Source organism: Melanerpes formicivorus, unplaced genomic scaffold (genome assembly GCF_026170545.1).
Source record: "Melanerpes formicivorus ecotype bairdi unplaced genomic scaffold, bMelFor1.0.p_v2 SCAF_141, whole genome shotgun sequence".
NCBI lineage: Eukaryota > Metazoa > Chordata > Aves > Piciformes > Picidae > Melanerpes > Melanerpes formicivorus.
The window spans coordinates 689,135-715,243 of record NW_027142493.1 but is presented as its reverse complement, the minus strand read 5'-3'; the positions used below and the strand labels follow the sequence as shown (position 1 = coordinate 715,243).

General features: G+C 55.2%; 2 protein-coding genes and 1 long non-coding RNA gene across 11 annotated transcripts; all 3 read left to right on the top strand.

Annotated features, from left to right (window-relative positions):
- The first annotated feature begins 1,391 nt into the window (after positions 1 to 1,391).
- LOC137456853 (rho guanine nucleotide exchange factor 17-like) lies at positions 1,392 to 7,134 on the top strand. 9 transcript variants are annotated; one of them, XR_010991129.1, is made up of 8 exons: positions 1,506 to 1,601; positions 1,786 to 2,032; positions 2,874 to 2,960; positions 3,373 to 3,440; positions 4,543 to 4,690; positions 5,356 to 5,530; positions 6,147 to 6,539; positions 6,973 to 7,134. XR_010991129.1 is itself a non-coding variant. In XM_068168522.1 (8 exons), exons 4-8 carry the CDS (start codon positions 3,430 to 3,432, stop codon positions 7,089 to 7,091), a joined length of 588 nt encoding a protein of 195 aa, XP_068024623.1. In that variant the 5' UTR covers positions 1,506 to 1,601; positions 1,786 to 2,032; positions 2,874 to 2,960; positions 3,373 to 3,429; the 3' UTR covers positions 7,092 to 7,134. The 9 variants fall into 9 exon arrangements, 3 of the variants coding, with proteins under 3 accessions (XP_068024623.1, XP_068024624.1, XP_068024625.1); XR_010991128.1 differs by having other exon boundaries at positions 3,373 to 3,467; positions 5,240 to 5,530; positions 6,405 to 6,539; XR_010991127.1 differs by having other exon boundaries at positions 3,373 to 3,467; positions 5,237 to 5,530; positions 6,405 to 6,539.
- A 3,096-nt stretch (positions 7,135 to 10,230) lies between these two features.
- Positions 10,231 to 19,333, top strand: LOC137456871 (serologically defined colon cancer antigen 8 homolog). Its single transcript, XM_068168551.1, has 8 exons — positions 10,231 to 10,725; positions 11,304 to 11,432; positions 11,828 to 12,097; positions 12,238 to 12,470; positions 12,998 to 13,132; positions 14,540 to 14,617; positions 18,670 to 18,756; positions 19,127 to 19,333. The coding sequence occupies exons 1-6, from the start codon at positions 10,231 to 10,233 to the stop codon at positions 14,562 to 14,564; spliced, it is 1,287 nt and encodes a 428-aa protein (XP_068024652.1). The 3' UTR covers positions 14,565 to 14,617; positions 18,670 to 18,756; positions 19,127 to 19,333.
- Positions 19,334 to 19,465: 132 nt separating this feature from the next.
- Positions 19,466 to 25,689, top strand: LOC137456848 (uncharacterized). The gene is made up of 3 exons (XR_010991125.1): positions 19,466 to 19,570; positions 22,436 to 22,494; positions 24,895 to 25,689. It is a non-coding gene; the product is annotated as an uncharacterized lncRNA (long non-coding RNA).
- Positions 25,690 to 26,109: the final 420 nt, after the last annotated feature.

Sequence of the window (26,109 nt, the reverse complement as noted above, 5' to 3'; positions counted from 1 at the left end):
TGAGGGAGCTGGGGTTGATTAGCCTGGAGAAGAGGAGGCTCAGAGGAATCCCTTATTGCTGTCTAGAACTGTCCGAAGGGAGGCTGTAACCAGGTGGGCATTGGTGTCTTCTCCCAGGTAACCAGCACCAGGATAGCAGCACAAGAAGCAATCCCTGTCCTTCAGCATGGCCTTCCCCCTACAAGGTGGAGCTCAGCACCACCAAATCTGATGGCAGCCAGTCCTTCCCCTTCGAGTTCCCCAATGCGATGCCAGGCTCTGCTTTGAGCAAGCCTTTGAGGATGCCAAGAAGAAGCTGGGTAAGAGCAGGGACCGGGGGAGTGGATGTGGCAGTGGGCTCAGCATCACAAGCCAGGATAGGCAGGCCTCCATCCATCTCACTTCCTCATCCTCCAAAGTTGTTTTATTTTCCCATCTTCCAGCAAAATCTGCCTGGACCCAGAGTTCCTCAATGTCATCTCCACCATGAAGATGAGGAGCGGGATGCAGGCACTTGGTGCTGGTGCTTGGGTTCAAGCATCCTACAGGACCTGCAAGTCCCTTCCTGGAGGTGGTCAAGGCCAGGTTGGTTGAGGCCTTGAGCCACCTTAGAACGTCAATAGAGGAGAGATGTGGAGGTGGTGGAGCTGGTGCAGAGGAGGGCAGGGATGCTGGGGAAGGGCCTGGTGAACTAATGTGATGGAGATGGTCTGAGGGAGCTGTGGATGGTTAGTTTGGAGAAGAGGAGGCAGAGGGGGAACCTCACTGCTCTTCACAGCTCCCTGAAAGGACATTGTGGAGAGGTTGGGGGTGGTTTCTTACAGGTAATGAAGTGATAGAACCAAGAGGGAATGAATAGAATAGAATAGAATAGAATAGAGCAGGTTGGAAAAGACCTTTGAGATCTTGAAGTCATCTTGTCCAGAGAAGGGGACAAAAGCTGGTGAGGGGTTTGGAGCACCAGCCCTATGAGGAGAATCTGAGGGAGCTGGGGTTGATTAGCCTGGAGAAGAGGAGGCTCAGAGGAATCCCTTATTTCTGTCTTGAACTGCCCGAAGGGAGGTTGTAACCAGGTGGGCATTGGTGTCTTGTCCCAGGTAACCAGCACCAGGATAGCAGCGCAAGAAGCAATCCCTGTCCTTCAGCATGGCCTTCCCCCTACAAGGTGCAGCTCAGCACCACCAAAGCTGATGGCACCCACTCCTTCCCCTTCGAGTTCCCCAAGCCCAATGCCCTGCTCAGCTCAGAGCAAGCCTTTGAGGATGCCAAGAAGAAGCTGGGTAAGAGCAGGGACCGGGGGAGTGGATGTGGCAGTGGGCTCAGCATCACAAGCCAGGCTAGGCAGGCCTCCATCCATCTCACTTCCTCATTCTCCAATGTGTTTTTTTTTTTCCCAGATTCCAGCAAAAACTGCCTGGACCCAGAGTTCCTCAAGGCCATCCCCAGCATGAAGATGAGGAGCGGGATGCAGGCACTTGGTGCTGGTGTTGGGTTCAAGCATCCTACAGGACCTGTAAGTCCCTCCCTGGAGGTGGTCAAGGCCAGGTTGGCTGAGGCCTTGAGCCACCTTGACACCTCAATAGAGGAGAAATGTGGAGGTGCAGGAGCCAGTGCAGAGGAGGGTAAGGAGGCTGGGGAAGGGCCTGGAGAATAAATCTGATGAAGAGCAACTGAAGGAGCTGGGGGTGGTTAGTTTGGAGAAGAGGAGGCTGAGGGGAGACCTCTTTGCTCTCTGAGGGTCTTTTCCAAGCCAGATGGTTCTGTGATTCTGTCCCCCATTCCTTCCTCCTTCCTCCTCCTGCACAGATGAAGAGCTCCCCAGCTGCACGGAGGCCTCTGTGGAGACCACGAGCTCAGAGGAAGAGCCAGAAGCTGGCTTCATGCCCATCACTGGCCGCTCTGGGCAGAGCCGGCGCGGCGAGAGCCCTGCGGAGGGGCGAGCCCTGCGCCGCTCGAGCCGCGGCTCCTTCACCTGGGGCAGCCTGGAGGACCTCCTCAGCCTGGACCCTGAAGGCCATGAGAGCTCCATGTGGTTGGGCTGTGAGGATGGCTGGTGTGTATCCTGTGAGGACAGGCTGAGAGAGTTGGGGCTGTTGGGGCTGAGTCTGGGGAAGAGAAGGCTCCGAGGAGACCTTCTTGTGGCCTTCCGGTATCTGAAGGGGGCTCCAAGACACCTGGGGAGGGACTTTTTAGGGTGTCAGGGAGTGATAGGACTGGGAGGCTGGATCCAAGCTAGAGGAGGGGAGATTTAGATTAGACATTAGGAAGAAGTTCTTCCCCATGAGGGTGGTGAGAGAGTGGAACACGTTGCCCAGGGAGGTGGTGGAAGCCTCATGCCTGGAGGTTTTTAAGGCCAGGCTGGATGTGGCTGTGAGCAGCCTGCTCTGGTGTGAGGTGTCCCTGCCCAAGGCAGGGGGGATGGAACTGGCTGATCCTTGAGGTCCCTTCCAACCCTGACAATTCTGTGATTCTGTGAATGGGAGAGAGGCTGTGGGGAGACCTAAGAGTGACCTTACAGTATCTGAAGGCGGCTACAAGAAGGGTGGAGCGAGACTGCAAAGGCCTGCAGTGACAGGAGAAGAGGCAATGGCTTCAAACTGGAGCAGAGCAGATTTAGATTGGATGTTAGGAACAAGTTCTGCGCCATGAGGGTGGTGGAACACTGGAACAGGTTGCCCTGGGAGATGGTTGAGGTCCCATCCCTGGAGATATTCAAGGTGAGGCTGGACAGAGCCCTGGGCGACCTGAGCTACTTGAGGATGTCCCTGCTAACTGCAGAGGGGGTTGAACTGCATGACCTTTGGAGGTCCCTTCCATCCCAGACCATGGATGGGGTATGGGCCCCTCCCCACCCCCATCCCAGGTGAGCCTCCAGCTTTGCTCTTCTCCTGCAGCATCCACGTGTAGCAGTCCTCGGACAACATCCGTAACGGGGAGAGCAGCGTGAAGATGCAACACGCTGCTGCTGTCATGTGCATCTTGTAAGTGATGAGCAAGAAGCTCTTTTGGCTCTAGGATGTGCCTAGCAGGGTGCTTCGGGGTGGGGGGTGGGGGGGCAAGCAGGACTTTCACCCTGTTGATAGGGCAAGGGGCAAGGGATGTAAACTACAGCACAGGAGGCTGCACCTCAGGCCGAGGAGGAACTTCTTGATTGTGAGGGTGACAGAGCCCTGGAGCAGGCTGCCCAGAGAGGTTGTGGAGTCTCCTTCTCTGGAGACTTCCAAGCCCCATCTGGATGTGTTCCTGTGCAACCTGTGCTGGATTCTATGGTGCTGCTCTGGCAGGGGGGCTGGACTCGCTGATCTCCAGAGGCCCCTCCCAACCCCTAGCATCCTGTGGTCCTGTGATCCTGGGACTCTTCATCTGGTTGCCAACGAGTTCTTCTCCCTGCAGGTACCTGGATAACCAAGTTATTGTCTCCTTGGCCAATGGGGAGCCTGTTGTGTACCAATGGGAGGCAGGTGAGGCTGGTCTGGAGACATCCAAAGGTACTGGTGGGGTTAAAGGCAGCCCCAAAGGGATAGTTGTTGGGTGGGTGGCATGGGCAGCCCCTTGTTGAGGGATGCCTGAGGTGCTGGTGGCTTCCCTGCTTGCATAGTATCATAGAATCATACAATCCTATTGGGTTGGAAGAGACCTTAAAGGTCATCTAGATCCAAGCCCCTGCCATGGGCAGGGACACCTCCCACCAGCCCAGGTTGCTCGAGGCCTCATCCAACCTGGCCTTGAACACCTCCAGGGCTGGGGCAGGGAAGGGGCAGCAGGTTGAGGGAGGTGATGCTCCCCCTCTAGTCCAGTCTGGTGAGACCACACCTGGAGCACTGTGTCCAGTTCCAGAGCCTCTATTCCAGGAAGGATCTGGAGGTGCTGGAGGGTGTCCAGAGAAGATCCACGAGGAGGAGCAGAGGGCTGGAGCTCCTCTTCTAAGAAGACAGCCTGAGGGAGTTGGGGCTGTGCAGTCTGGAGAAGAGAAGGCTCTGAGGAGGCCTTCTTGTGGCCTTCCAGTATCTGAAGGAAAGCTGGGGAGGGACTTTTGAGGGTGTCAGGAAGTGGTAGGACAGGAGGGGATGAAGCAAAACTAGAAGTGGGTAGATTCAGATTGGATGTTAGGAAGAAGTTCTTCCCCAGGAGGGTGGTGAGAGCCTGGCACAGGTTGCCCAGGGAGGTGGCAGAAGCCTCATGCCTGGAGGTTTCTAAGGCCAGGCTGGAGGTGGCTGTGAGCAGCCTGCTCTAGTGTGAGGTGTCCCTGGCCATGGCAGGGGGGATGGAACTGGCTGATCCTTGAGGTCCCTTCCAACCCTGACAATTCTATGATTCTATGACATCCCTTGAAGGGTTCTGGAGACCCAAAACTGGAGTCAGGTGGAGGTGTGCCTCCTCCTTCTGGTCCCTGCCTACCAGCTTGCATCCCCTGGTGTCTTCAGCTCATGTCCCCTTTTGCTGAGGACCTGGAGGTGGACATCTCCGCCCCCCACAACATGGGATGGTCCTAATGGCTTGGTGAAGATGGAGATTTCTTTGGCAGACTTTTGACTACCAAGCCCACTCCCACCACCCTCACAGGCTGCTTCTGGGACCCCCAAAACTCCAAATGCCTGTCCCTGGGCTCCCCAGGGATCCTCATCACCGAGATGGTGGCAGTGGCCGGGAAGCTGTGGTGCGGCTGCCACAGCCAAGTCATCGTCCTCAGCACACCACCTTGGCACAAGAGGTACAGTGGGCAGCAGTGGGAGGTCTGGAGGGGTGGTGGTGACCATTAGTCTGTAGAAGAGAAGACTGAGAGGGGATTTGATAAATGGTTTTCAATACCTGAGGGCTGGGGGTCAAGAGGGAGGGGACAGGCTCTGCTCAGCTGCACCCTGGGATAGAGAGGGGCAATGGGTGTAAACTGCAGCACAGGAGGTTCCACCTCAACATGAGGCAGAACCTCCTTAACTGTGAGGGTCACACAGCCCTGGCACAGGCTGCCCAGAGAGGCTGTGGAGTCTCCTTCTCTGGAGTCTTCCAAGCCCCATCTGGATGTGTTCCTGTGTGACCTGTGCTGGATTCTATGGTGCTGCTCTGGCAGCGGGGCTGGACTCGACGATCTCCAGAGGTCCCTTCCAACCCCTGGCCTCCTGGGAGCCTGTGATCCTGTGTTTGTTGGCATTGTGGTGGGTTGAAAGTTCCCCCCCCACCCCCAACACTAAATTTGCCAGAGCAGCTCAGTTGGAAGCAAATGAAAAAGCTGATCTTTATTTTCCCGTTTTCCACCCAGCAGTGATTTGTTGACGTTTGACTGCTTTCTGTTCAAGATCTGTGGGGAAATTTTAAAGGCACAGCCTGAAACCCCCCCAGCAGCCTCACTGGCATGGCTGTGCCTCTTGTCACCCCCAGCACACGCTCCAGGTGGGCCAGGACAGCGGGCGCGGCGTCACCTGCATGGTGAGCGCGGGCAGCGGCGTCTGGGTGGCACTGCAGAGCAGTGCCCAGGTCCGGCTCTACCACGCCACCAGCTACGAGCAGTTGGCCGAAGCTGACATCACCCCTCCCGTGCACAAAATGCTGGCTGGTGAGTCCCCAGCTGGAGGCACAGCTCCTGTGGGTGCCCACTGCGGTCGTACCCATCAGGGTCTCCTGTGGATGCCCGTCGCGGTTGCCAGCGGGTTTTGGATGTGGTGCTTGGGGGCTGTGGTTTGAGGGGGTGAACTTTGTAGGAGTAGGGTTCTGGGTTGGACTTGGTTGATGCTCAGGGCCTCACTTCTGCTCCACCACTGTCCAGCGGCCGTGGCCATGATGCCATATTGCACCCCAGGCACTCCCAGACGTCTCTGGGCTTAGCTGTTGCCTCGCAAGGTTTTTCCTCTCTGGGTGCCTGCGCTCGGCTGGTGCCGAGTTGCCCGGCAGCGGCCTTTGGGGGAAGGAAAGTCCTCTTTTGCTTGCCTGTGTCTCATCAGCCATTTGCTCTAAGAGCTGTCAGGCTTTTGAATGAGCTCCAGGCTTTTGAATGGTTTACTGTAGAGGAGTGGGCCACAGAGTTCCACCTCCAGCCTGCCCCGCTTTGGATGTCTGACCTGGCTGCCAAGTTGCAGAGACATGCAGAGCAGTTGCCTCAGATTGGAGGGAAGTTGAGTGAGGGCATCACTGACTGGCATGCAGTCAGCACGGCCCTGCTTCAACTCCCCCAGAATGCAAGCCTAAATGTGAGCAGGCAGGAAAGTCAGGGGAGCCAACTGCACAAAGCCCTCCTGGAAAAGACAGAGGCTTTGGGGAAGGCAAAAAGAGCACTGAAGAGGACCAAGGAGGCAAAGGAGCTGGAAGCTCAGCAAAAGAAGCAAGAGGAAGAGGAAGCTGATGGCATGAAGAAGGCAGCAGTGCTGCAGCAACAAGTGGCTTTGTGCCTGTGTGAGCAGCAGCTGTTGTTGATGCTCCTGCCTTTTTCACAGGAGCCACAAGAGGCTGGCATGGCACTGGCAGCGGCGTCTGGAGGAGAACCCTACTCTCACACCCTGCCTGGGGCTTGCTGGGGAGCGAGGGGAAATTCCTTGGAGCATCTTCCAGTGTGATTCCTCAGTCTTCAGGTGGGTTCAGAAGTCTGGTTGGCTTTTGCCTGTGTTAGTGAGAGAGTGGGAGTCTTTGCCGTGTCATTTGTGGCCAGGTGGAGTGGGAGCAAAGAAGCTGCCTGCTTCTCCTGATGAGGCCAAGGCAGTTCCTGTGAGGTAGAAAAGGTGTAGGGTCTAAGGGTCAGCAGATGCCATTTGGGGGTGTGCCTGGGTTGGTTTGTTTGGAGCCTCTGGACTTTCTTTCCTGGGCTTTAGCAAGCCAGTGGACAGTCATGGAAAATGGTCTTTCTTCCTCTCTGTGTGTCCCTTTCACCCTTTGTTTCCTCTGGAGGGCTTTCATGTCTCCACAGCTTGACAGTGTCCTGTCATGGCCGATGGCTGTGCATGGACATCTCCTGGGCTGGGTCTGCTGCCGTAGAACTAACTCTGGATTTTGCTTTGTCCCTCCCAGCCACTCGTGACAACACAACCAGATGTGCGTGGGCTTCTGCCTGGACATCTCCTGCTCTTTCACCACTGGGAACTGATGTCTATTTTTTATTTGTTGGCACTGATGTCATTTTGATTTGAGCTGACCACAGGTTGTCAGCCACAATAAACTATTTTACCCTGAGAGGAGGTGGCTGTGTGTTTCCATCGACATGCCAGGAGCCTAAACCAGTCCTGCTGCTGGAGACACCTGGGTATCCCCGGCAGGAAATCCAGCTCCTCTTCCCCTGCTCTCAGAATGAGGCTCAAGCTCTCCTTCTTCTGGCGTGGTTTGGTGCTGTTGTTCTGGTGGTGTGGTTTGGTTTTTTGGCTTTAGTGGTGTGGTTCTGGTGGTGTGGTTTGGCATTGTGGCTTGTGGAGAGGGTCCGGTGGAGTGGTTTGGTGGTGAGTTTTTTGTGTTGTGGTTCTTGTGGTGAGATTCTGGTGGTGTGGTTCTAGCCTAATGGTGTAGGTCTGGTGGTGTGGGAGTGGGAGGAGTGGCAGTGGTGGCTGTGGTGGTGGCAGAGCCCGCAGCAAGCTGCCCGTGTGCTGCTGCCGATCACCACGCAGAGGGTCCTGAGGTTCCTGCGGCACAGGACGGCCCGGGTGAGCCCCATGCCCTGTGGGAGCGGCAGAGATGAGCTGCAGCCTGAGGGCCAGGAGCGTGCCAGCAGCAGCCAGCAGAAGCAGCGGGCCTGGGGCAGAGGCTCACACTGTCTTCGCTGCAGGGGGAAGACAGGACATCTCACACAGCAGATTTGCCCCCAGCAGGGCTGTATTCCCTAAGAAAAGGTAGAAAAGGGGTCAAAAAAAGGCCATGAATTCCCAAGCCTAGTGGTTCAGCCACCTCTGCCAGGCACAGCCCTTGGACGTTCAACCACCTTTAGGCCCATGAGACGTCGTACATCAGGTGACATCCAGGAGGTCACCTCCACAATGTTCAGGCCTTTGAAGCCACCAGCAGTCTCCAAAGCCTTGATAAAAAAACACCCAAACCAACCAGATTTGGCATCAAGGAACACATCCGAGCTAGTGGCAATGGTCGAGGCTCTGCTTTCCTCTTCTGCAGCTGAGGAAACCCAGCTTGCACAAACCCGGTCACAGCAGTTCACCATTTCCTCTCCTAACCCCCAGCAAATGCTCCCTGGCCTCCCTTCCCCTTGACCTCCCTCCACCAGTGACACAACCTCCTTTAAAGCCAAGCCTGTCCTGGGCTACAGCCCTGGATTCTGCCCTTCTGCTCTGCTCTGCTCCGCTCTGCTGAGACCCCAGCTGCAGTGCTGGCTCCTGCTCTGGGGGTCTCGGCACAGGAGCTGCTGGAGCAGGGCTGGAGTAGGCCATGAAGGTGATCAGAGGCTGTTCAGTGGCAGCATTAGCCTCAGAAATCTCTTTGCCTTCCTGCAGCGCTTCCTACGTGCCCATACAGGGCAGTGGCTGCCCTGCAGCTCCAAAGGGAGACCTCCAGCTCCTTCCTTAGCAGCACCAGTGCCAAGAGCTGCAAAGTGCTCTCCATCAGGCCTGGATCTCCTCGGCTGTGACACCCCTGAGCTGGGATGAGTCAGTAACTGCTGCCACTTGTACAGGGACCTGTGGAGGCTGCTCCAGAGGAGAAGACAGGAATGAGTTGAGGACTACTGTGTGGACAGGCTGAGAGAGTTGGGTTGTTCAGGCTGGTGAAAGCTATGGGAAAAGGCTCCTGAGGAGCCCCCCCCCCCCAAAATGGCAGAACACCGACGGTGCAGGGCGTGCCGGAAGGGATGCCGAGGTGTGGGGGGATGCTCTGAGAGGCATCGGCAGGGCTCCAGGGACAGCGCAAAGGGCCGAGGAAGGAGCTGGGTTGAGCCACTGGCCTCTGCTGCTGGTCTCAGCCAGGGTCCTGCTGATGTCACAGCTGGGTTCCTGAATTGTGGCACCTTGGCAACCGTCTGTGTACTCGGTACCTGGCGGTGCTGAGTGTGCTAGGCGAGTGCGTTGGTGGTGTGCTTTGGTGGTTTGGTTCTTCTGGTGTGGTTCTGGGACTGTGGTTTTGGTTGTTTGGGTTCGGAGGAGTGGTTTTGGGTCTTTGGGTTTGGTGGAGTGGTTCTGGTCTTTGGTTTTGGTGGAGTGGTTTAGGTGGTGTGGGTCTGGTGGAGTGGTTTAGGTGGTGTGGGTCTGGTGGAGTGGTTTTGGTGGTGTGGGTTTGGTGGCTTTGGTGCTGTAGGTGTGGTGGTGAGTTGGTGGTGGTGTGTTTTTGGTGGAGTGGTTCAGGTGTTTGGGTTTGGTGGAGTGGTTGTGGAGGTGTGGTTTGGTGGAGTGGTTGTGGTTTGGTGGTGGTGGTGAGGTTTGTTCTGCGTGGGTCTGGTGGTGTGGGAGTGGGAGGAGTGGCAGTGGTGGCTGTGGTGGTGGCAGAGCCCGCAGCAAGCTGCCCGTGTGCTGCTGCCGATCACCATGAAGAGGGTCCTGAGGTTCCTGCGGCGCAGGACGGCCCGGGTGAGCCCCATGCCCTGTGGGAGCGGCAGAGATGAGCTGCAGCCTGAGGGCCAGGAGCATGCCAGCAGCAGCCAGCACAAGCAGCGCAGGTAGTGGGGCTGGGGCAGAGGCAGGCAGGCGCTGGGTGGCAGCCTCCGGGGCTCTCGTCCTGCCCCGCGGCTTGTGGCTCCTCCTCCTCTGCAGGAGCTCCCTCTGGGCCGGGCGGGTGAGAAGGGTCTGTGAGCAGGGCCGTGGTCGGGCCTCCACGGCGCTGTGTTTTCTCTCTTGACAGCTGCAGAGCACGGGCTGTGGAGCCCCGGGAGCAGGGGAAGAGGGCAGAGGTTGCTCCGAGCTGGGCTCTGTGTGCAGCGGGAGCTGCTGGAGAGACGAAGGCTGCCCCTGCTGTGAGCGCAGCAGGCAGCGCTGTGCAGCCGCAAGGAGGCCGTGGGGACGAGGCTGTCAGATGCCCTCTCGGTAGGTTGCTGTGGAGCTGGGAGACCGGGAAGGGTGGTGTGGGGGTGCTGATGATGCTGGGCAAAGATGCTCTGCTAGGCACGGTCCAAGGAGAGCAGGATTCTGTAGACACTGCTTCCTTTGGGGCTGGTTCCTGAGCACCTGGCGACATCTCCCTGGCACGTGGGACAGGTCTGTGTGCTGCAGGAAACCACATTCCCAAGCTGGAAACCAGCTGCGTGTTGGTAGGGGGCTGGCTGGGATCTCAAGGCTTTGCGGTGTGTGTGTCTGCTAAGGGTGCCTCTGGAAGCCAGGTGATTGGGAAGGCACTGGAGGCATCATGGGGCTGTCCAAGCTCACTCTGATTCCCAAACTACATGGTTTTCCTGTAGAGGAGTGCGCCACAGAGCTCCACCCGCACCATGCCCAGCTGTGGATGTCTGAGCAGGCTGCCAAGTTGCAGAGACATGTAGAGCAGTTGTCTCAGATTGAAGAGAAGTTGAGTGAGGGCATCGTGGACAGGAATGCAGTCAGCAAGGGCCTGCTTCAACTCCATGAGGAGAATGTAAACATAAATGTGAGCAGGCTGGAAGGTGAGGTGAGCCAGCTGCATAAAGCACTCCAGGAAAAGACAGAGGCTTTGGGGAAGGCAAAAAGAGCGCTGAAGAGGATGGCGAAGGAGCTGGAAGCTCAGCAAAAGAAGCAAGAGGAAGAGCAAGCTGATAGGATGAAGAAGGCAGCAGTGCTGCAGCACCAAGTGGCTCAGCTGAAAGAGGAGAACCTCTCCCTCCGCCAGCAGCTGAGCAACTTGCAGCAGGGTGGCCAAGAAGGCCAGGTGAGCGATGCCTTTGCGTGTGAGGCCGAGAGAGTAGATGAAGAGGAGAGGGGAGCACTGCCCAGATTTGTTGTGGGGGTGGTGGTGCTGCAGAAGGTTTGGGCCAGCCTTGAGACACACTGCTGCCTCTGTACGTGTGTGTCTGTGTATCTACTGTCAGCGCCCTGGGCTCATGCAGAGCATTTGACGCTGTCCCACACAACATCCTTGTCTGTAGAGTGAAGAGACCTGGCTTTCTAGGGGTGGCCCAGTGGGTGGGGAAGGAATTGTCTAGACAGACTGCAGAGCTGCGGTCAGTGGTTGGTGTCTGGGAGGCGCTGGTTATGCGCACTTGCAGCGCAGAGAGCCAGTGGCATCCTGGAGTGCACCAGAAGCAGTGTGGGCAGCAGCAGCGGGTGAAGGGGAAGGATTCTGCCAGCACAAATCAGACATGGAGCTGCTCAAGCAGCTCCAGGGGAGGACCACAAAGATGATTGGGGCTGCAGCTGTACCCCTGGGAGGACAGGCTGAGACAGTTCTTGATGTGCCTGGATAGAGACACCTTCATTAATAAGCAATGACATTTCTTGTTTCCCTAGAGAAGAGGGGGACAGCTGCCAGGACACCCTGAGCCTGCCCTCAGTCGCCTGCAGCTAACAGAAACCTCCAGTGCTTCTGCCTGTGCCTGCAGTGACCTGAAAGAAGAGCTGAAGGAAGATAGGGACAAGGTATGCAAAGTCTCTGAGGGGCAAAGCAGTAGCCTGGGGGCAGCATCTGGGTGGGCAGGAGTGAGGCAGCTATGCTCTTTGGAGCCTCACTTCTGCTCCACCACTGTCCAGCGGCCGTGGCCATGATGCCATATTGCACCCCAGGCACTCCCAGGCGTCTCTGGGCTTGGCTGTTGCCTCACAAGGTTTTTCCTCTCCGGGTGCCTGCGCTCGGCTGGTGCCGAGTTGCCTGGCAGCAGCCTTTGGGGGAAGGAAAGTCCTCTTTTGCTTGCCTGTGTCTCATCAGCCATTTGCTCTAAGAGCTGTCAGGCTTCTGAATGGCCAAGAAGGACAGGTGAGTGACAGTAGGCATCAGACCCCTGTGCCTAAGGCAGGCTGCTTTTTCCCCACTTCAGATAGGCAAATTGACCATGGAGCTGCAGCTGGAGTCCCAGGCATGCCAGCAGCTCGCAGCCAGGAATCAGGAGCTGCAGCTGGAGTCCCAGGCATGCCAGCAGCTCGCAGCCAGGAATCGGGAGCTGCAGTTGGAGTCCCAGGCATGCCAGCAGCTCGCAGCCAGGAATCAGGAGCTGCAAGGGCTGCTTGTGACTCTTGAAAGGAAGCAGTGTGAGCAGAAGGCACAGGCACGGAGAAGAGAGATGAAGCTTCTGAAGAAGATTGAGCAGGTGAGTTATGTTCCCGTGGGATGTGTGTGGCTGTGGCCCCGTCTGTGAGGTGTCTTCTCTTGGGCATCTGCTTTCTTGGGCAGCCTGGTGGCTTTGGTGCCATGGGGGGAAGCTGTAAAAGGCTACCTCTTCTCTTTTAGTTGGAGGCATCTGCAGGCAATGCCCTGAAACTGCTTGAAGCCTCCAGCTCCTTAAAGATTATAAAGCTGGAGCAGAAGAGTCAAGCTCTGGAGCAGGAGCTGGAGAGGGCCCGGAGAAGGCAGAAGGAGACCGAGCGGCAACTGGCCTTTGAGAAGACAGCTAAAGAGTCCTTTATGGAGTTTTATCAGATGAGCGGGAAAACCATCAGGAGCCTGCAAGTGGATTTAGAACTGTAAGGGCAAATGTTTTCTCTTTGTGCCCACACAAGACACTGGGAACAGTTCTCTTGACAGCCCCTGAGGTACCAGAGCTCCTCCGGCCCATCCGGGGGATGCTGTAGCCAGTTTCTTGTCAGCATTTGCTGTAGGCCTCTCGTCTTCCCGCACGTAGGGTGGGAAAGAGGAGCTCCCTTTCTGCTGCTGCTGTCCTCCCTCTTGGGACAGACAGGCTGGAAAAGGCAGAGGGGACAGAAGAGGAGCCTGTGAGGCAAAACGTCCTCTCTCAGGTGCTGTGCTGACGGTGCATGGCCAGGCTGAGTATGCACTGGGAGGAGAGCAGGAGCCAGGGTCCTCTCCACCTTCTAGCAAAGGTCCCCCAAAGCCAGAGCACAGGTCACTCGGACGCCTAAGCAGGAAGACATGGTGGGGGGGGGCTCAGAAGTCTCTGTTCATAAGTTTAAGAGCAAAATCTCCCACTTGGGGGACAGCTTTGTGCCTGTGTGAGCAGCAGCTGTTGTTGATGCTCCTGCCTTTTCCACAGGAGCCACAAGAGGCTGGCATGGCACTGGCAGCGGCGTCTGGAGGAGAACCCTACTCTCACACCCTGCCTGGGGCTTGCTGGGGAGCGAGGGGAAATTCCTTGGAGCATCTTCCAGTGTGATTCCTCAGTCTTCAGGTGGGTTCAGAAGTCTGGTTGGCTTTTGCCTGTGTTAGTGAAAGAGTGGGAGTCTTTGCCGTGTCGTTTGTGGCCAGGTGGAGTGGGAGCAAAGAAGCTGCCTGCTTCTCCTGATGAGGCCAAGGCAGTTCCTGTGAGGTAGAAAAGGTGTAGGGTCTAAGGGTCAGCAGATGCCATTTGGGAGTTGTGTGTGTTGTGGGCCCCCTTTGGGAACATCCCAGGTGTGGCCTGTGCAGTGGCATCCGGGCCGGCACCCAGCCTAAACCACCACACGTACCCAGCTCTTGGGACCATCGTCTCCTTTGCTAGGGTCAGCAGAGGCCCTCTGCACCCAAAACATTTGAGGTGTCACATCCAGGGTCTCTGGAGAAGCCACACCATCCAAACCCTTGAGGTGTCTCTGAAGCCAAGGCCTTTGGAGCATTTCTGCGCCCAGAGCTTTTGGGGGATCTCACACCTAGGGTCTCTGGGGCATGGTTTTACTCCATACTTTTGGGGTGTCTCACAGCCCTCAGGGTCTGTGGAGCAGATCCACATGCAGATTTTTGGGGTGTCTCACAGCCCTCAGGGTCTGTGGAGCAGATCCACATGCAGATTTTTGGGGTGTCTCACAGCCCTCAGGGTCTGTGGAGCAGATCCACATGCAGATTTTTGGGGTGTCTCACAGCCCTCAGGGTCTGTGGAGCAGATCCACATGCAGATTTTTGGGGTGTCTCACAGCCCTCAGGGTCTGTGGAGCATCTCACACGCAACACTTTTGGGGCATGTCTACATTCAGAGTCTTTGGAGCATCTCTGCGCCCCACACTTTTGGGGTGTCTTAGAGCCTGTGCTCTGGAGCTTCTTCCCCCTAGGCTGCTCTGCCCTTGGGTGCTGCACTCAAGGTGGGTCTCCAAGCCTCAGCACCAAGACCCCGAGCCACCTGCTTCCCAAGGGCTGACAAACCATCCCCTCCCTCAGCCCCTCTCCATCCCGCTCCAGCACCCCGCGAATCCCCTGGCTAGGGGTCCGCATCCCGGCGCCGGGGTGCTGGGGCGGGAGGTGAATTCCTAGGGGAGCGCTCCGAGCCAAGGCGCCCGCGGAGAGCCGGAGGGCGTCGGGCCCGAGCCGTGTAGGGCTGTGAGCTGCGGGGCGGGCTGCTGACGCTGCCGAGGAGGAAAGCAGGCAGTGTCTGTACGCTCGGTGTCATGTACTTCCTAATCCTCCCGGATTCCTCCATCGGGCTGGAGAGGGAGCAGAGGGGGGAGCTGGAGGCCAGCCGGCCGCCTCCCGGACCTCGCAGCCGCCCCGAGCGAGCCAGCGACGGCCACTAGGTTGCTCCTCTCCGTCGTGCCGTCGTGTCACCACCCCCCACCCCGCCCCCCAAACCCTCATCTTGTCCTTCTGTCCCCCCTTCCTTCCCGGGTAGGACACGAGGAAACACGTCATCATGACGCTGCTGGACAGCCAGCAGTCCTACGTGGAGTCCTTGCGCACCTTGATGCAGGTAAGGTGGCAGGGCCGGGGGAGGTGACTCCCTCCCCTCCCCTTGCCTCCCCTCCCCCCGCCCCAAATGCCTCGTGGTGTGTAGCCCTCCCTTGCTTGGCCCCGTCCCCCCGTCCCCCCCAAGTCGCAGCCCTCAAGCTGTGGGTCCCCTGCCAGCACCGAGGTGGCACAGGAGTGGGTTGGGAAGGGGTGGCAGCGCGGGCTGGTGGGGGGCGGTGGGCATCAGGGTGGCAGTGGTGGCAGCAGTGGGGTGTAGGGGTCACATCTGTCCCCCCAAACGAAGCCTGGAACGTTCCTGGTGGGTTGTCACCTGGCAGGTGGTGTGTCCACAAGCCACTTCCAGTGCTTGACGCCAGCCCCCTCCCAAAGCTCTCTTCGGCAACCTCATCTCCTGGTTGCTGATGACCCTGCCATGGTGGGAGACCCTTTACACCCCCAGTACCCATGCCCCCCCCCCATTCTCTGCTCAACTTTACCATCTTCAGCCATGGGCTGAGGCTTCTTCTCCAGTCCTGGGTTGTACATTGTTTTCACTAAGCTGGTTCCAAAGCTCCCCCTGGAGCAACCTGGCCCCAGGGCCCACCCCACGTTTGAGATGTTAATGAAGGTGTTTCAGGTTGATGGTGATCAGTGCCCTGGAGACTTAGGTCAGGCTTGGCTTAGGTGTGGGTTGTCCAACCACATGTCTGCAAGTGGAAACACCGAGAGGAGCAGAGCTCTGCTCTGCTCCCTAGAAAGCAGTGTCTGCAGGACATCTGCTGGGCATGGCCCTGAGGACCTCAATCCCAACCCCCAGCCAGGCTTTTCCCATGGTGGACCCAGAGATGCTCTACCAGATGTTGTTGCAGGAGGGAAGGACCCTTTGAGGCTGCTCCTAGTGCAGATGTTGGCTTGGGGGTGCAAGAGGAGCCCAGCTCTGGGGCTTATCCAGGCAGGGTTTAGGGTCTGGTGGTGCCCCTGATGATCTTGGCGTGGGTGGAGGCTGTCCCTTGGGCTGTGCCCTCCTCTGAGGTGGGACAGGAGGCTGGTTGGAGGGGACAGCCGTGCTGGGGGTCAGTGGTTCCCCACTGGAGGGACTGGGTGGGCATGAATGGAGGCCATGGTGGGCATGAATGGAAGGCCCAAACCCTTGCCCATGGGATATGTCCTGGCACGGTGCAACCAGGGGGATCTGGCTTTCTGGGGAGAGAGTCACAGGGCTCCAGATGCCCCCAGCTCCCCATCTCAGCTGGCACCAGGTGCTTGGATCCATCATGGTGTGGCCTGGTGGCGCGTAGCATGGTGGCTACCGAGGGCAAGGACTACCTTGGAGCATGATCTTCCATCCAAGCCAGATGGTACATGAGCAAGCCCTGCCTGCTCTCCCTGTGTGCTGAGGTGGAAGCTGTCTCTGTGCTCTTCTTGCCCATCTGCTCCTTGCTCCCCTAGTTTCATAGTGGGTGGGATGTGTGGCACAGCCCAGCCCTTCTCCTGATGGAGGAGCTGGGCCACCGTAGGGCAGGTGAAGTGGGTTAGGGGCCTCAGGAAGGGTTTGGCTCTTCTGACTTGGGTCTCCATGAGATATCTACCATCAGCTTGAGCAACCTCATCCTTGGGGTGGAGGTTTGCCAGCTTGGATGGAGATGTTTGAAGCCACTCCAGGTGGGTCCTGTCCTCACTGATCATCTCCATGATCCTTCCAGCATCCTTGAAGGGCACTGGCATCTCGTACAGGTCAGGCTGGGGAGGTGTCAAGGAGGTTCAGAAGACTTTCCCCATCCTGCATTCCTTGCAGATTGCTGAGGGCACCCTCCCTGCCCTTCCCATGGGAAAGGGCTTTCCCAGCAGAGCTTCCCACCCAGCCTTGCAGAGGACCTGCTTTTCCTGCTAGCTCTGAGCCGTTGCCCAAGAGAGGCTGCTGGGTGAAGTGGTCCAGGGTTTGATCCACAGCATCTACCCTGCTGGATCCAAACATCCTAAATCCCACCAGGAATGCACCAGATGTGGCCCCCAAGGTCGTGCTGCCATGACTTCCCAGCTGGGTCAGGCTGTGCTGAGGGCTCCAGAGCTGCACACAGCACTCCAGGTGAGGTCTCCCCGGAGCAGAGCAAAGTGGCAGAATCACCTCTCTGGCTCTGCTGCCACCGCTGCTTTGGATGCAGCCCAGGCTGCCCTTGGCCTTCTGTGCTGCAAGCTCACACTGCCTGCTCCTGGCCAGCTTCTCCCCCGCCAGCACCTCCAGGTCCTTTCCCTCAGGGCTGCTTTCTCTGCCCTCCTCCCCCAGTCTGTATTGATAGTGAGGATTGTTCCAGCCCAGGGCCAGAGCCCTGCACTTGCTCTTGTGGAACCTCCTGAGGTTCACCTGGGCTTCACCTCTCCAGCCTGTCCAGGCCCCTCTGGATGCCATCCTGTCCCTCTGGTGGATCCACAGCCCCACTCAGCTTGGTGCCACCTGCACACTGCTGATGGTGCCTCAATCTCCCTCTCTCTGTCATTGCTAAAAAAATTGAAAGAGCACAGGTCCCAGTACAGACCCCTGAGGGACACCACTTGGCACTGATGACCTAAGTCCAACCCCTCTGCCATGGGCAGGGACATCTTCCAGTAGATCAGGCTCTGCAAAGCACCATCCAACCTCTCCTTGAACACTTGCAGTGATACATTGGAGGCATCCATGCAAGGTGATGATGATCTCTCAGGAGCTGGTGGCCCCTTGGGAGGTTACAAAGACCACGCTGGTGGTGGCCAAAGCTGCAAGGCTGGTTTCTTTGGCAAACCTCTCCTGCATGGAGCTGGTTTCCATCCCCAGCAGCCAGGGCAGCACAGTTGGGGCTTGCTTGGGGGTGCCATGGCATCGCTGATGGGGAGGAGTAACAGCAGGCACCAGGAGAGGTTAGAGGCTGCCCTGCTGGAGAGCAGCTCCATGGAGAAAGACCTTGGAGTGCTGGTGGGCAGCAAGTGCTGCAGGGGACAGCAATGTGCCCTTGTGGCCAAGAGAGCCAATGGGATCCTCGGGTGCAGCAAGAGAAGTGTGGCCAGCAGGGCCAGGGAGGTTCTTCTGCTCTTCTGCTCTGCCCTGGGGAGACCACAGCTGCAATCCTGTGTCCAGTTCTGGGCTCCCCAGTGCAAGAGAGACAGAGAGCTGATGGAGAGAATCCAACAGAGAGCCACAAGGGCACTTGAGCAGGGATGGATGGGTGTAAGAATGGAGAGATGGATGGATTGGTGGACAGAAGGATGGGTGGATGGATGGGTGGATGGATGGATGGATGGAAGGAAGGATGGACAGAAGAATGGAATGATGGATGGATGGATGGGTGGGTGGGTGGATGGATGGAAGGATGGACAGAAGAATGGAATGATGGATGGATGCATGGATGGATGCATGGATGGATAGACAAGATAGAAGAGTGGATGGGTTGGTGGGTGGGTGGATGGATGGATGGATGGATGGATGGATGGATGGATGGACAGAAGGATGGACAGGTGGATGGATGCCAGAAGGATGTGGACAATATAAAATTCCCCAAGTGTGGGGGAAGACAAGATGAGTTTGGGAGCAGTCAGGGAAGAACCTAGAGGTACCCTGGGTTGGGGGTGGATAGGGAGGCTCCAGGTGAAACCTGTGGAAGTCCTACTGTGCCCATGCCTGATGTTGCCATGGCCTTGATGCTTCCCTGTGAGTGGAGCTCTGTGACTTTGCCTTTGTGGCCATGGCACCCATGTCCCCATCCTACTTCAGGCCAAAGCCACGCCTGGGGAAAGTGAGGCTGGGTTGCACTTCCAGTAGTGGCAGGGGCTGGGTACTAACCCCTTAGTGCCTCCTGCTGCTCTGCAGAAGGCAGTGGGTGGGAAGAAGGAGAGCTCCTTCTTCCTCTTCACCGACCTGCTGGTCTGCACCCCGCTGAAGCGCAAGGCGGGGTCCCTGCGCCGCAGCTCCATGAGCCTGTGAGTGCCACCTGGGGGAGGGAGGGCACCCACCAGCTCCTTAGGGTGGTCCTCACCGCTTGGGATGGACTTTGAAGGCGTTTGGGATGTGAGTGCAGCTCAGCCAAGCCTCCCTCTGCTTCCCAGGCACACGTCGGCCAGCGTGATCGACACCGCCAGCAAGGACAAACCGCTCTGGAAGCTGCCCCTGGAGGAAGTGGGACATTGTCAAAGGTCTGCCCCTGCCTGCTGGAGTGTCCCATCCCAGCATAAACCCAGTGCTCAGAGATCACCAACCCCAATGCCAGAGGAGGATTGGGGCAGCCTCTGAAGGATGCCTGGGGATGGATGAGGGCAGTGTCGTGTGGTGGCCATGACGCTGGCCCCTGGCACCCTTACCAGGATGTCCTCTGGGAGAGAGAGAACCTCTGAAAGGGCTGAAGGCCACGAGTGTGCACTCAGACCCCCAAGATCCCACCAGCCTGAAAGCCAAAGTGGGGTTGGACAGCTTCTGAAGGATGCAGGGGGATGGATGGGGTCATAACCAGGCATGTGGCTGGTTGTAGCCCATCCCTGAGACCTGAAATGTTGTCCCCCTCCTCAGAGCCTGCATGATGTGATCAAGGACCAGATGGCTGCCATATATCGGGAGCTGGAGGAGAAGCAAACTCTGTCCTTCACCATGACCTTCCCCCCAGTGAGGTGGAGCTCAGCACCACCAAATCTGATGGCACTGAGGCCATTGTCTTCGGGTTTCCCAAGCCTGATGCCCAGCTCAGCTCGGAGCAAGTCTTTGAGGATGCCAAGAAGAAGCTGGGTAAGAGCAGGGACCGGGGGAGTGGATGTGGCAGTGGGCTCAGCATCACAAGCCAGGATAGGCAGGCCTCCATCCATCTCACTTCCTCATTCTCCAATGTATTGTTTTTCCCATCTTCCAGCAAAAACTGCCTGGACCCAGAGTTCCTCAAGGCCATCCCCACCATGAAGATGAGGAGCGGGATGCAGGCACTTGGTGCTGGTGCTTGGGTTCAAGCATCCTACAGGACCTGTAAGTCCCTCCCTGGAGGTGGTCAAGGCCAGGTTGGCTGAGGCCTTGAGCCACCTTAGCACCTCAATAGAGGAGAGTTGTGGAGGTGTAGGAGCCAGTGCAGAGGAGGGCAGGGAAGCTGGGGTAGGGTGTGGAGAATAAATCTTATGGGGATCGACTGAGGGAGCTGTGGATGGTTAGTTTGGAGAAGAGAAGGCAGGGGGGGAACCTCACTGCTCTTCACAGCTCCCTGAAAGGACACTGTGGAGAGCTTGGGGGTGGTCTCTTCTCACAGGTTATGAAGTGATAGAACCAAGAGGGAATGAATAGAATAGAGTTAACTGGACTAGACTAGAGCTAACCAGGTTGGAAAAGACCTTTGAGATCATGAAGTCACCGTGTCCAGACGAGGGCAAGAACTCTGGTGAGGGGTTTGGAGCACCAGCCCTATGAGGAGAATCTGATGCAGCTGGGGTAGATTAGCCTGGAGAAGAGGAGGCTCAGAGGAGCCCCTTATTGCTGTCTAGACCTGCCTGAAGGGAGATTATAGGCAGGTGGGCATTGGTGTCTTGTCCCAGGTAACCAGCACCAGGATAGCAGCGCAGGAAGCAATCCCTTTCCTTCAGCATGGCCTTCCCCCTACAAGGTGGAGCTCAGCACCACCAAAGCTGATGGCAGCCAGTCCTTCCCCTTCGAGTTCTCCAATGTGATGCCCCCACCCTGATATTTTTGGTCTTGTTTTTCAGACCATATACAATCTGCCACTGCTATGTGTGTGTGAATTGATTGGAGTGGAATGATTGGGTGCTAAATAAAGCATATTCTGTGAACTCTTAAGTATCTCTCAATTCCCCCTCTATCTACGGTGCCTCTTACACTGAAGATGGCCCTGTTTATGGCAGTCTCAATCAAGGTATTTCAGGTTAGCTTCATGTCAAGAAGATAAGATAGAATAGAATAGAATAGAATAGAGTAGAGTAGAATAGAGTAGAATAGACAAGACAAGGTTGGAAAAGACCTTTGAGATCATTGAGTCCAACACCATCTAACCAACTAAACCATGGCACCAAGCACCCCATCCAGTCTCTTCTTAAACACCTCCAGTGATGGTGACTCCATCACCTCCCTGGGCAGCACATTCCAATGGCCAACCTCTCTTTCTGGGAAGAACTTCTCCCTAACATCCAGCCTCAACCTCCCCTGGCACAGCTTGAGACCGAGCAGTTTTTATTTAACATGAGCATGTTTGCCTTATCTGGGCTTAAGCAAAGCTTAAGATCTTGAACTGCAGGAAAAAAAGGCCCCAAGAATAAAACCTTAACCAACTTTTTCATGTGGGGTTTGCACAAATTCAACCAAGCCAACACTCAAGGCCAGGGTGGAGCAACCTGGTCTAGTGGAAAGCATCCCTGCCCATGGCAGAGGGATTTGAAGTAGATGATCTTGAAGTTCCCTTCCAGCCCAGTCCATTCTGTGATTCTATCACTGACAACTACAAAATATCTGCAGACTGGAAGTCAGGGATCTGTTTTGCTGATGGCTGAAATGAGCGATGGCATGAGTAAAAGCTCTTACAAGATATTTGCAGAAAACTGGAAGTAGAGTCAGGAAGAGAACTGAATCACCATCTGCTGCAACTCACAGCCTCTTTCTTTCTCAGCCAGAGAAAAGCTTGCCTGTGCTGAAAGGCACAGTAGTATGTGGTTACTCCTCATTGCAAGAAGTCCTCCTAGCAGCCTAAAATGATTTCCTGCTCAGTCAGTAATGAGAAACTTCCTCTGCATTTGAAGAAACAAATGATTTTCATTTTCACAGTGTGTCTGAGTTTCTTAGCTCTTTGCCTCTCCCAAAACAGAGATTCATAGATTTTGTCAGGCTGGAAGGGACCCTCAAAGGTCATCTTGTCCAACCCTCCTGCCATCAGCAGAAGCTTCTCCAGCTAGCTCAGGCTGCCCAGGGCCACATCAAGTCTGGTCGTGAATGTCTTCAGGGAGGGGGCCTCAACCACATCTCTGGGCAACCTGTTCCAGTATTTTACCACTCTAATTGTGAAGAACTTCCTCCTAATGTCCAGCTTAAATCTACCCTGCTTTAGTTTCAAACCATTGCCCCTTGTCCTATCACTTCAAGCCCGTCTAAACAGTCCCTCCCCAGCCTTCCAGTAGGTCCCCCTCAGATATTGAAATGTTGTTCTAAGGTTTCCCCAGAGCCTTCTCTTCTCCAGGCTGAACAGGCCAAATTCTTTCAGCCTGTCTTCGTGGGAGAGGTGCTCCAGTTCTCTGATCATCTTTGTGGCCTCCTCTGGACCTAGTCCAGCAGGTCCATGTCCCTCTTGTGTTGGAGACACAGGACTCCAGGTGCTGTGTCACCAGAGCAGAGGGGCAGAATCACTGTTCTTGACTTGCTGGCCACGCTTCTTTTGATGTAGCCCAGGATGCCACTGGCCTTCTGGGCTGCACGTGCCCATTGCTGGCTCATGTCCAGCTTCTCACCCACCAGCACCCCCAAGTCCTTTTCTGCAGGGCTGCTCTCAGTCTCATTCTACTCCAGCCTGGACTGGCATCAAGGACTGAGGTGACCTAGGTGCAGGACCTTGCACTTGTCCTTACTGAACCTCATGAGATTCTCCTCAGGCCACCTCCCCAGGTCCCTCTGGATGGCATCCTGTCTTTCACTCTAAGCAGCCACACCACTCAGCTTGGGATCATGTGCAAACCTGCTGAGGATTCACTCAGTGGAGGAAGAAATCTGTGTGTGTTTTCAAAGCAAAACACACTTCTCACACGGCAAGCTGGGGGCAGTCAGTTGTGTGGGTCTGTCAATCTTTGCAGTCTCAGCAGTGTGTCCCTAATAACTAAAACATTTCTCTACTTTGATAAATTCTAGAGGAGTGTTGTTACGAGCAGATGAAGTCCCAGCCTCAAAGGCCACTTAACCAACTACAGGTACCTTTACTTTTACTTCTGTGGGCTGTCTCAGAGTTCTTCTATTTCTCCAGTGACAACATGTAAGCAAAACCTTCACCCTGCTCATCAGGAAAATGAGCCATGTGCTGGTGTCTCTGCTCATCACGGGATTTAAGTGGAGAATCGATCCTGTGCTCAATCTGGGTCATCCATGAGGGAGCAGAACAATTATAGACAGCTTGTTTCCATCCATATGGCTTGCTGAAGCTCAGTCATGGGCTGCCAGGGCTGAAGTAAAGAATTCATTTCATTTATTTTGGAGATTCATAGATTCATAGAATGGTTTGGGTTGGAAAGGACCAGAAAGATCAGCTGGTTTCAAACCCCCTGCTGTGGGCAGGGTTGCCTCTCAACTAGACTTGGTAGCTGAAGGTCTCATCCAACTTGGCCTTGAACACCTGCAGGGAGGGGGCATCCACAACCTCCCTGGGCAACCTGTTCCAGGGTCTCACCGCCCTCACTGTACAGAATTTCTTTCTCATGTCCACTCTAAATTTCCCCTGCTTGTGCTTCAATCCAATTAATCAACTCCATCCAGAGCAACCAAGTGAAAACACAGGCTGCACCAGGAGAGTCTGACTGGTCCTTTCCTGCCCAGCACAAAAGCTGTGTCTTAACAAATTGAAGGTGGCTGTGTTTCTATGAATTTGTATTCTGTTGAGACACTTGGCTGCCTAAAAGCAAGCAAGCTTCAGCCAAAATTTGTCTGTAATTGAAACATTCCCAGCACCAATTTCCTGAGTTCATAGCTTCATAGAATGGGTTGGGTTGGAAGGGACTTTGAAGATCATCTAGTTCCAAACCCTGTGGCACTGGCAGGGACAACTTCCACTAGATCCAGTTGCTCAAGATGATTTCCAAGTATTTCATAAGGACAATTCCCAGTCTCTCTCAGGATGCTTCCAGAGGGTAGAAATATCCTTTTTTTTTGGTTATTTTTTATCTAGCCATTTGTTTTCATTAATTTCACAGGAACAGAATAATCTCTGGACATTCCAGTGTCAAAAGTGAGGGGTAATTTGGCTTGAAAAACCACAGAGAGAAGAAGGGGAACAACACCTTCCACTCTCACCTTGGAGCCCTTCAGCTCATCTCCCGTTCAGGTCCCCCCCAACCTCTCCTCTGGGACCTGCTGAAGGGTTCAGCAGCATGGCCTTCAGCCACCACCTCAGCCAGCAGTGGTGGGGGTGTTGTATCCTTGCCATGTCTTCAGCAAGGCCTGATCCTCCTCTCCACACCCCAAACCCAACAGCTGATGGCACAGCTCATCTTCAGGCCAGGTTTTCCTCCCCACACAGCATCTAAATTAAGCCCAATCTGGAAGAGAGTAAGTGTCTTGCATCCCAAAGAACCTGGAGTCATTATCTAAGTTACTCTTACTCCCATAAAGCATCTTGGATGCTTGGATTCATCCTTGGATTAATTTTCCCTCACTGTCACTCTCCTGAGAATGCGTGTCACAGAATCACAGAACTGTTTGGGTTGGGAAAGACCTCTAAGATCATTGGGTCCAACCAGCAACCTAAGTCCACCTGCACTGAACCATGACCTGAAGTGCCATCCCCATGAGGTTATGTTAGCCTACTCTCTGTGCTGCTACAGCTTAATTATTTGTGCTTTCAGTGGGTTCATTTGCAACTAGTCAGCTTCAGTCACCATTTGGATGGCAGTGTGGACACACTCAAAGCCTTAGATATAAAACCTTTTTTGGCTGGGGAGAGGCCTTGAGCACAGCCCTGCAAGGAGAGGCTGAGGGAGCTGGGGTTGTTTAGCCTGGAGAAGAGGAGGCTCAGGGGAGACCTTATTGCTCTCTACAACTACCTCAAGGGAGGTTGTAGCCAGGAGGGGGTTGGTCTCTTCTCCCAGGCATCCAGCACCAGAACAAGAGGACACAGCCTCAAGCTGTGCCAGGGAAAGTTTAGGCTGGAGGAGAAAGTTCTTCGCAGAAAGAGTAATTGGCTGTTGGAATGTGCTGCCCAGGGAGGTGGTGGGAGTCACTGTGCCTGGAGGTGTTCAAGAGGGGATTGGATGTGCCATTTGAAGCCATGGTTTAGTTGGGTGACAGGTTGGACTTGATGATCTTTGAGGTCTTTTCCAACCTTATTGATTCTATGCTGTGCCAGGGGAAGTTTAGGCTGGAGGTGAGAAGAAAGTTCTTCACAGAGAGAATTCTTAGCCATTGGGATGTGCTTCCCAGGGAGGTGGTGGAGTCCCCATCCCTGGAGGTGTTCAAGAGGGGATTGGATGTGCCATTTGAAGCCATGGTTTAGTTGGGTGACAGGTTGGACTTGATGATCTCTGAGGTCTCTTCCAACTTTATTGATTCAATGATTCTATGATTTTCAAACACCCCAAATGCTAAAGCAAATTTCCTTCCAGGTGGAGCCTGCCACTCAGATGTGTTATGCCTCACTTGATCACAGTGTGAAGGGAAAACGCAGGAAACCGAGGAGAAGGCAGAGCCCTTCATTGCAGGGGGATGAAGAAGAAAGATCATCCAACCACACCACGAGGGCTTCCAAAGCCTGCATTTACCTCAACAGCGAGCAGCTGGCTGCTGAAAATACAGGAAACGTGGAAGCCATTCACGATGATCCCATCAGATTGATGAGTTTGATTCACACTGCAAAAGGAGAGAACATCTGAAGTGGCTTCATGGACCAGGTCTGCAATTACACAGGGAGATCTGCTTGTTCATTCTGAATGGAGTAGGAATGGTTCAAGATTGTATCCTGGCAAAGCAACAAAGGTATAAAATGAGTGAGTATTCAAAAGTGTTCTCCTAGAGGATTTACAGGCTAAGCAAAAGAACCCCAACCCCAAACCCCAGAGATCCATGCTGCTGTGAAGGATCTGTCCTGAAGACATTTTGAAAGGAAGTTGGAGAAGCATTCTCGTGGTATTGATTGCAGCAAAAGTGAATCCCTTGTTTAAAACAACCACCAACTCTGCCACAGTTCCAAATGCCCTTCTGTGCTGGCCTGCAGGCCTCTGGCAGGGTCTAACTGTTCCTCTGTACAGGTTCTAACAGCACTTTTGGAAGGAAATTGTGTTTCATACTTCCACACTTAAGATCCATTTGTTTCCCCAGTCCAAAACTGATCTGTTCAGCACTGTGTACTTCCTACCATGGTAATCACAAAATAAATCTCAGGCTAATTGGCAGCTAATTTACCAGTTTGCCTTAACAACCTCCTTCCAGGTCTTTCATTTTGTCCTCTGAGCCATACCAGCCTACATCTCACACCTTCTGCTAATGTCATGTTGTATCCAGCCTTATTTAAGAGGCCACAAAAATGAGCAAATGGTCTCCTAGGGAGGATTTTTCCTTCTGGTGGTCTATGGGTTGTTTTAGATTCCTCTTGAGTTTTACACTGCCATTGTTACCAACCCTTTGACACACATAGGAGCTGTTGGTTTCCCCACATTCACAGAATGGTTTGGGTTGGAAGTGACCTTAAAGATCATCTAGCTCCAACCCCCTGGCACTGGCAGGGACAGCTTCCACTAGGACCAGTTTGCTCAGGGCCCCATCCAACCTGGCCTTGTGTGCACATGCATCTGAAAAGCAGCTATGAGAAATGAAGCAAAGAA

Coding starts and splice junctions, on each gene's coding strand:
- LOC137456853 (XM_068168522.1), top strand. Junction 4,691..5,355: donor ACACCACCTTGGCACAAGAG/GTACAGTGGGCA, acceptor TGTCACCCCCAG/CACACGCTCCAGGTGGGCCA. Junction 6,540..6,972: donor TGTGATTCCTCAGTCTTCAG/GTGGGTTCAGAA, acceptor TGTCCCTCCCAG/CCACTCGTGACAACACAACC.
- LOC137456871 (XM_068168551.1), top strand. CDS start 10,231: ATGGGGCTGTCCAAGCTCACTCTGATTCCCAAACTACATGGTTTTCCT. Junction 10,726..11,303: donor AGGGTGGCCAAGAAGGCCAG/GTGAGCGATGCC, acceptor TTGTTTCCCTAG/AGAAGAGGGGGACAGCTGCC. Junction 12,098..12,237: donor TTCTGAAGAAGATTGAGCAG/GTGAGTTATGTT, acceptor CTTCTCTTTTAG/TTGGAGGCATCTGCAGGCAA.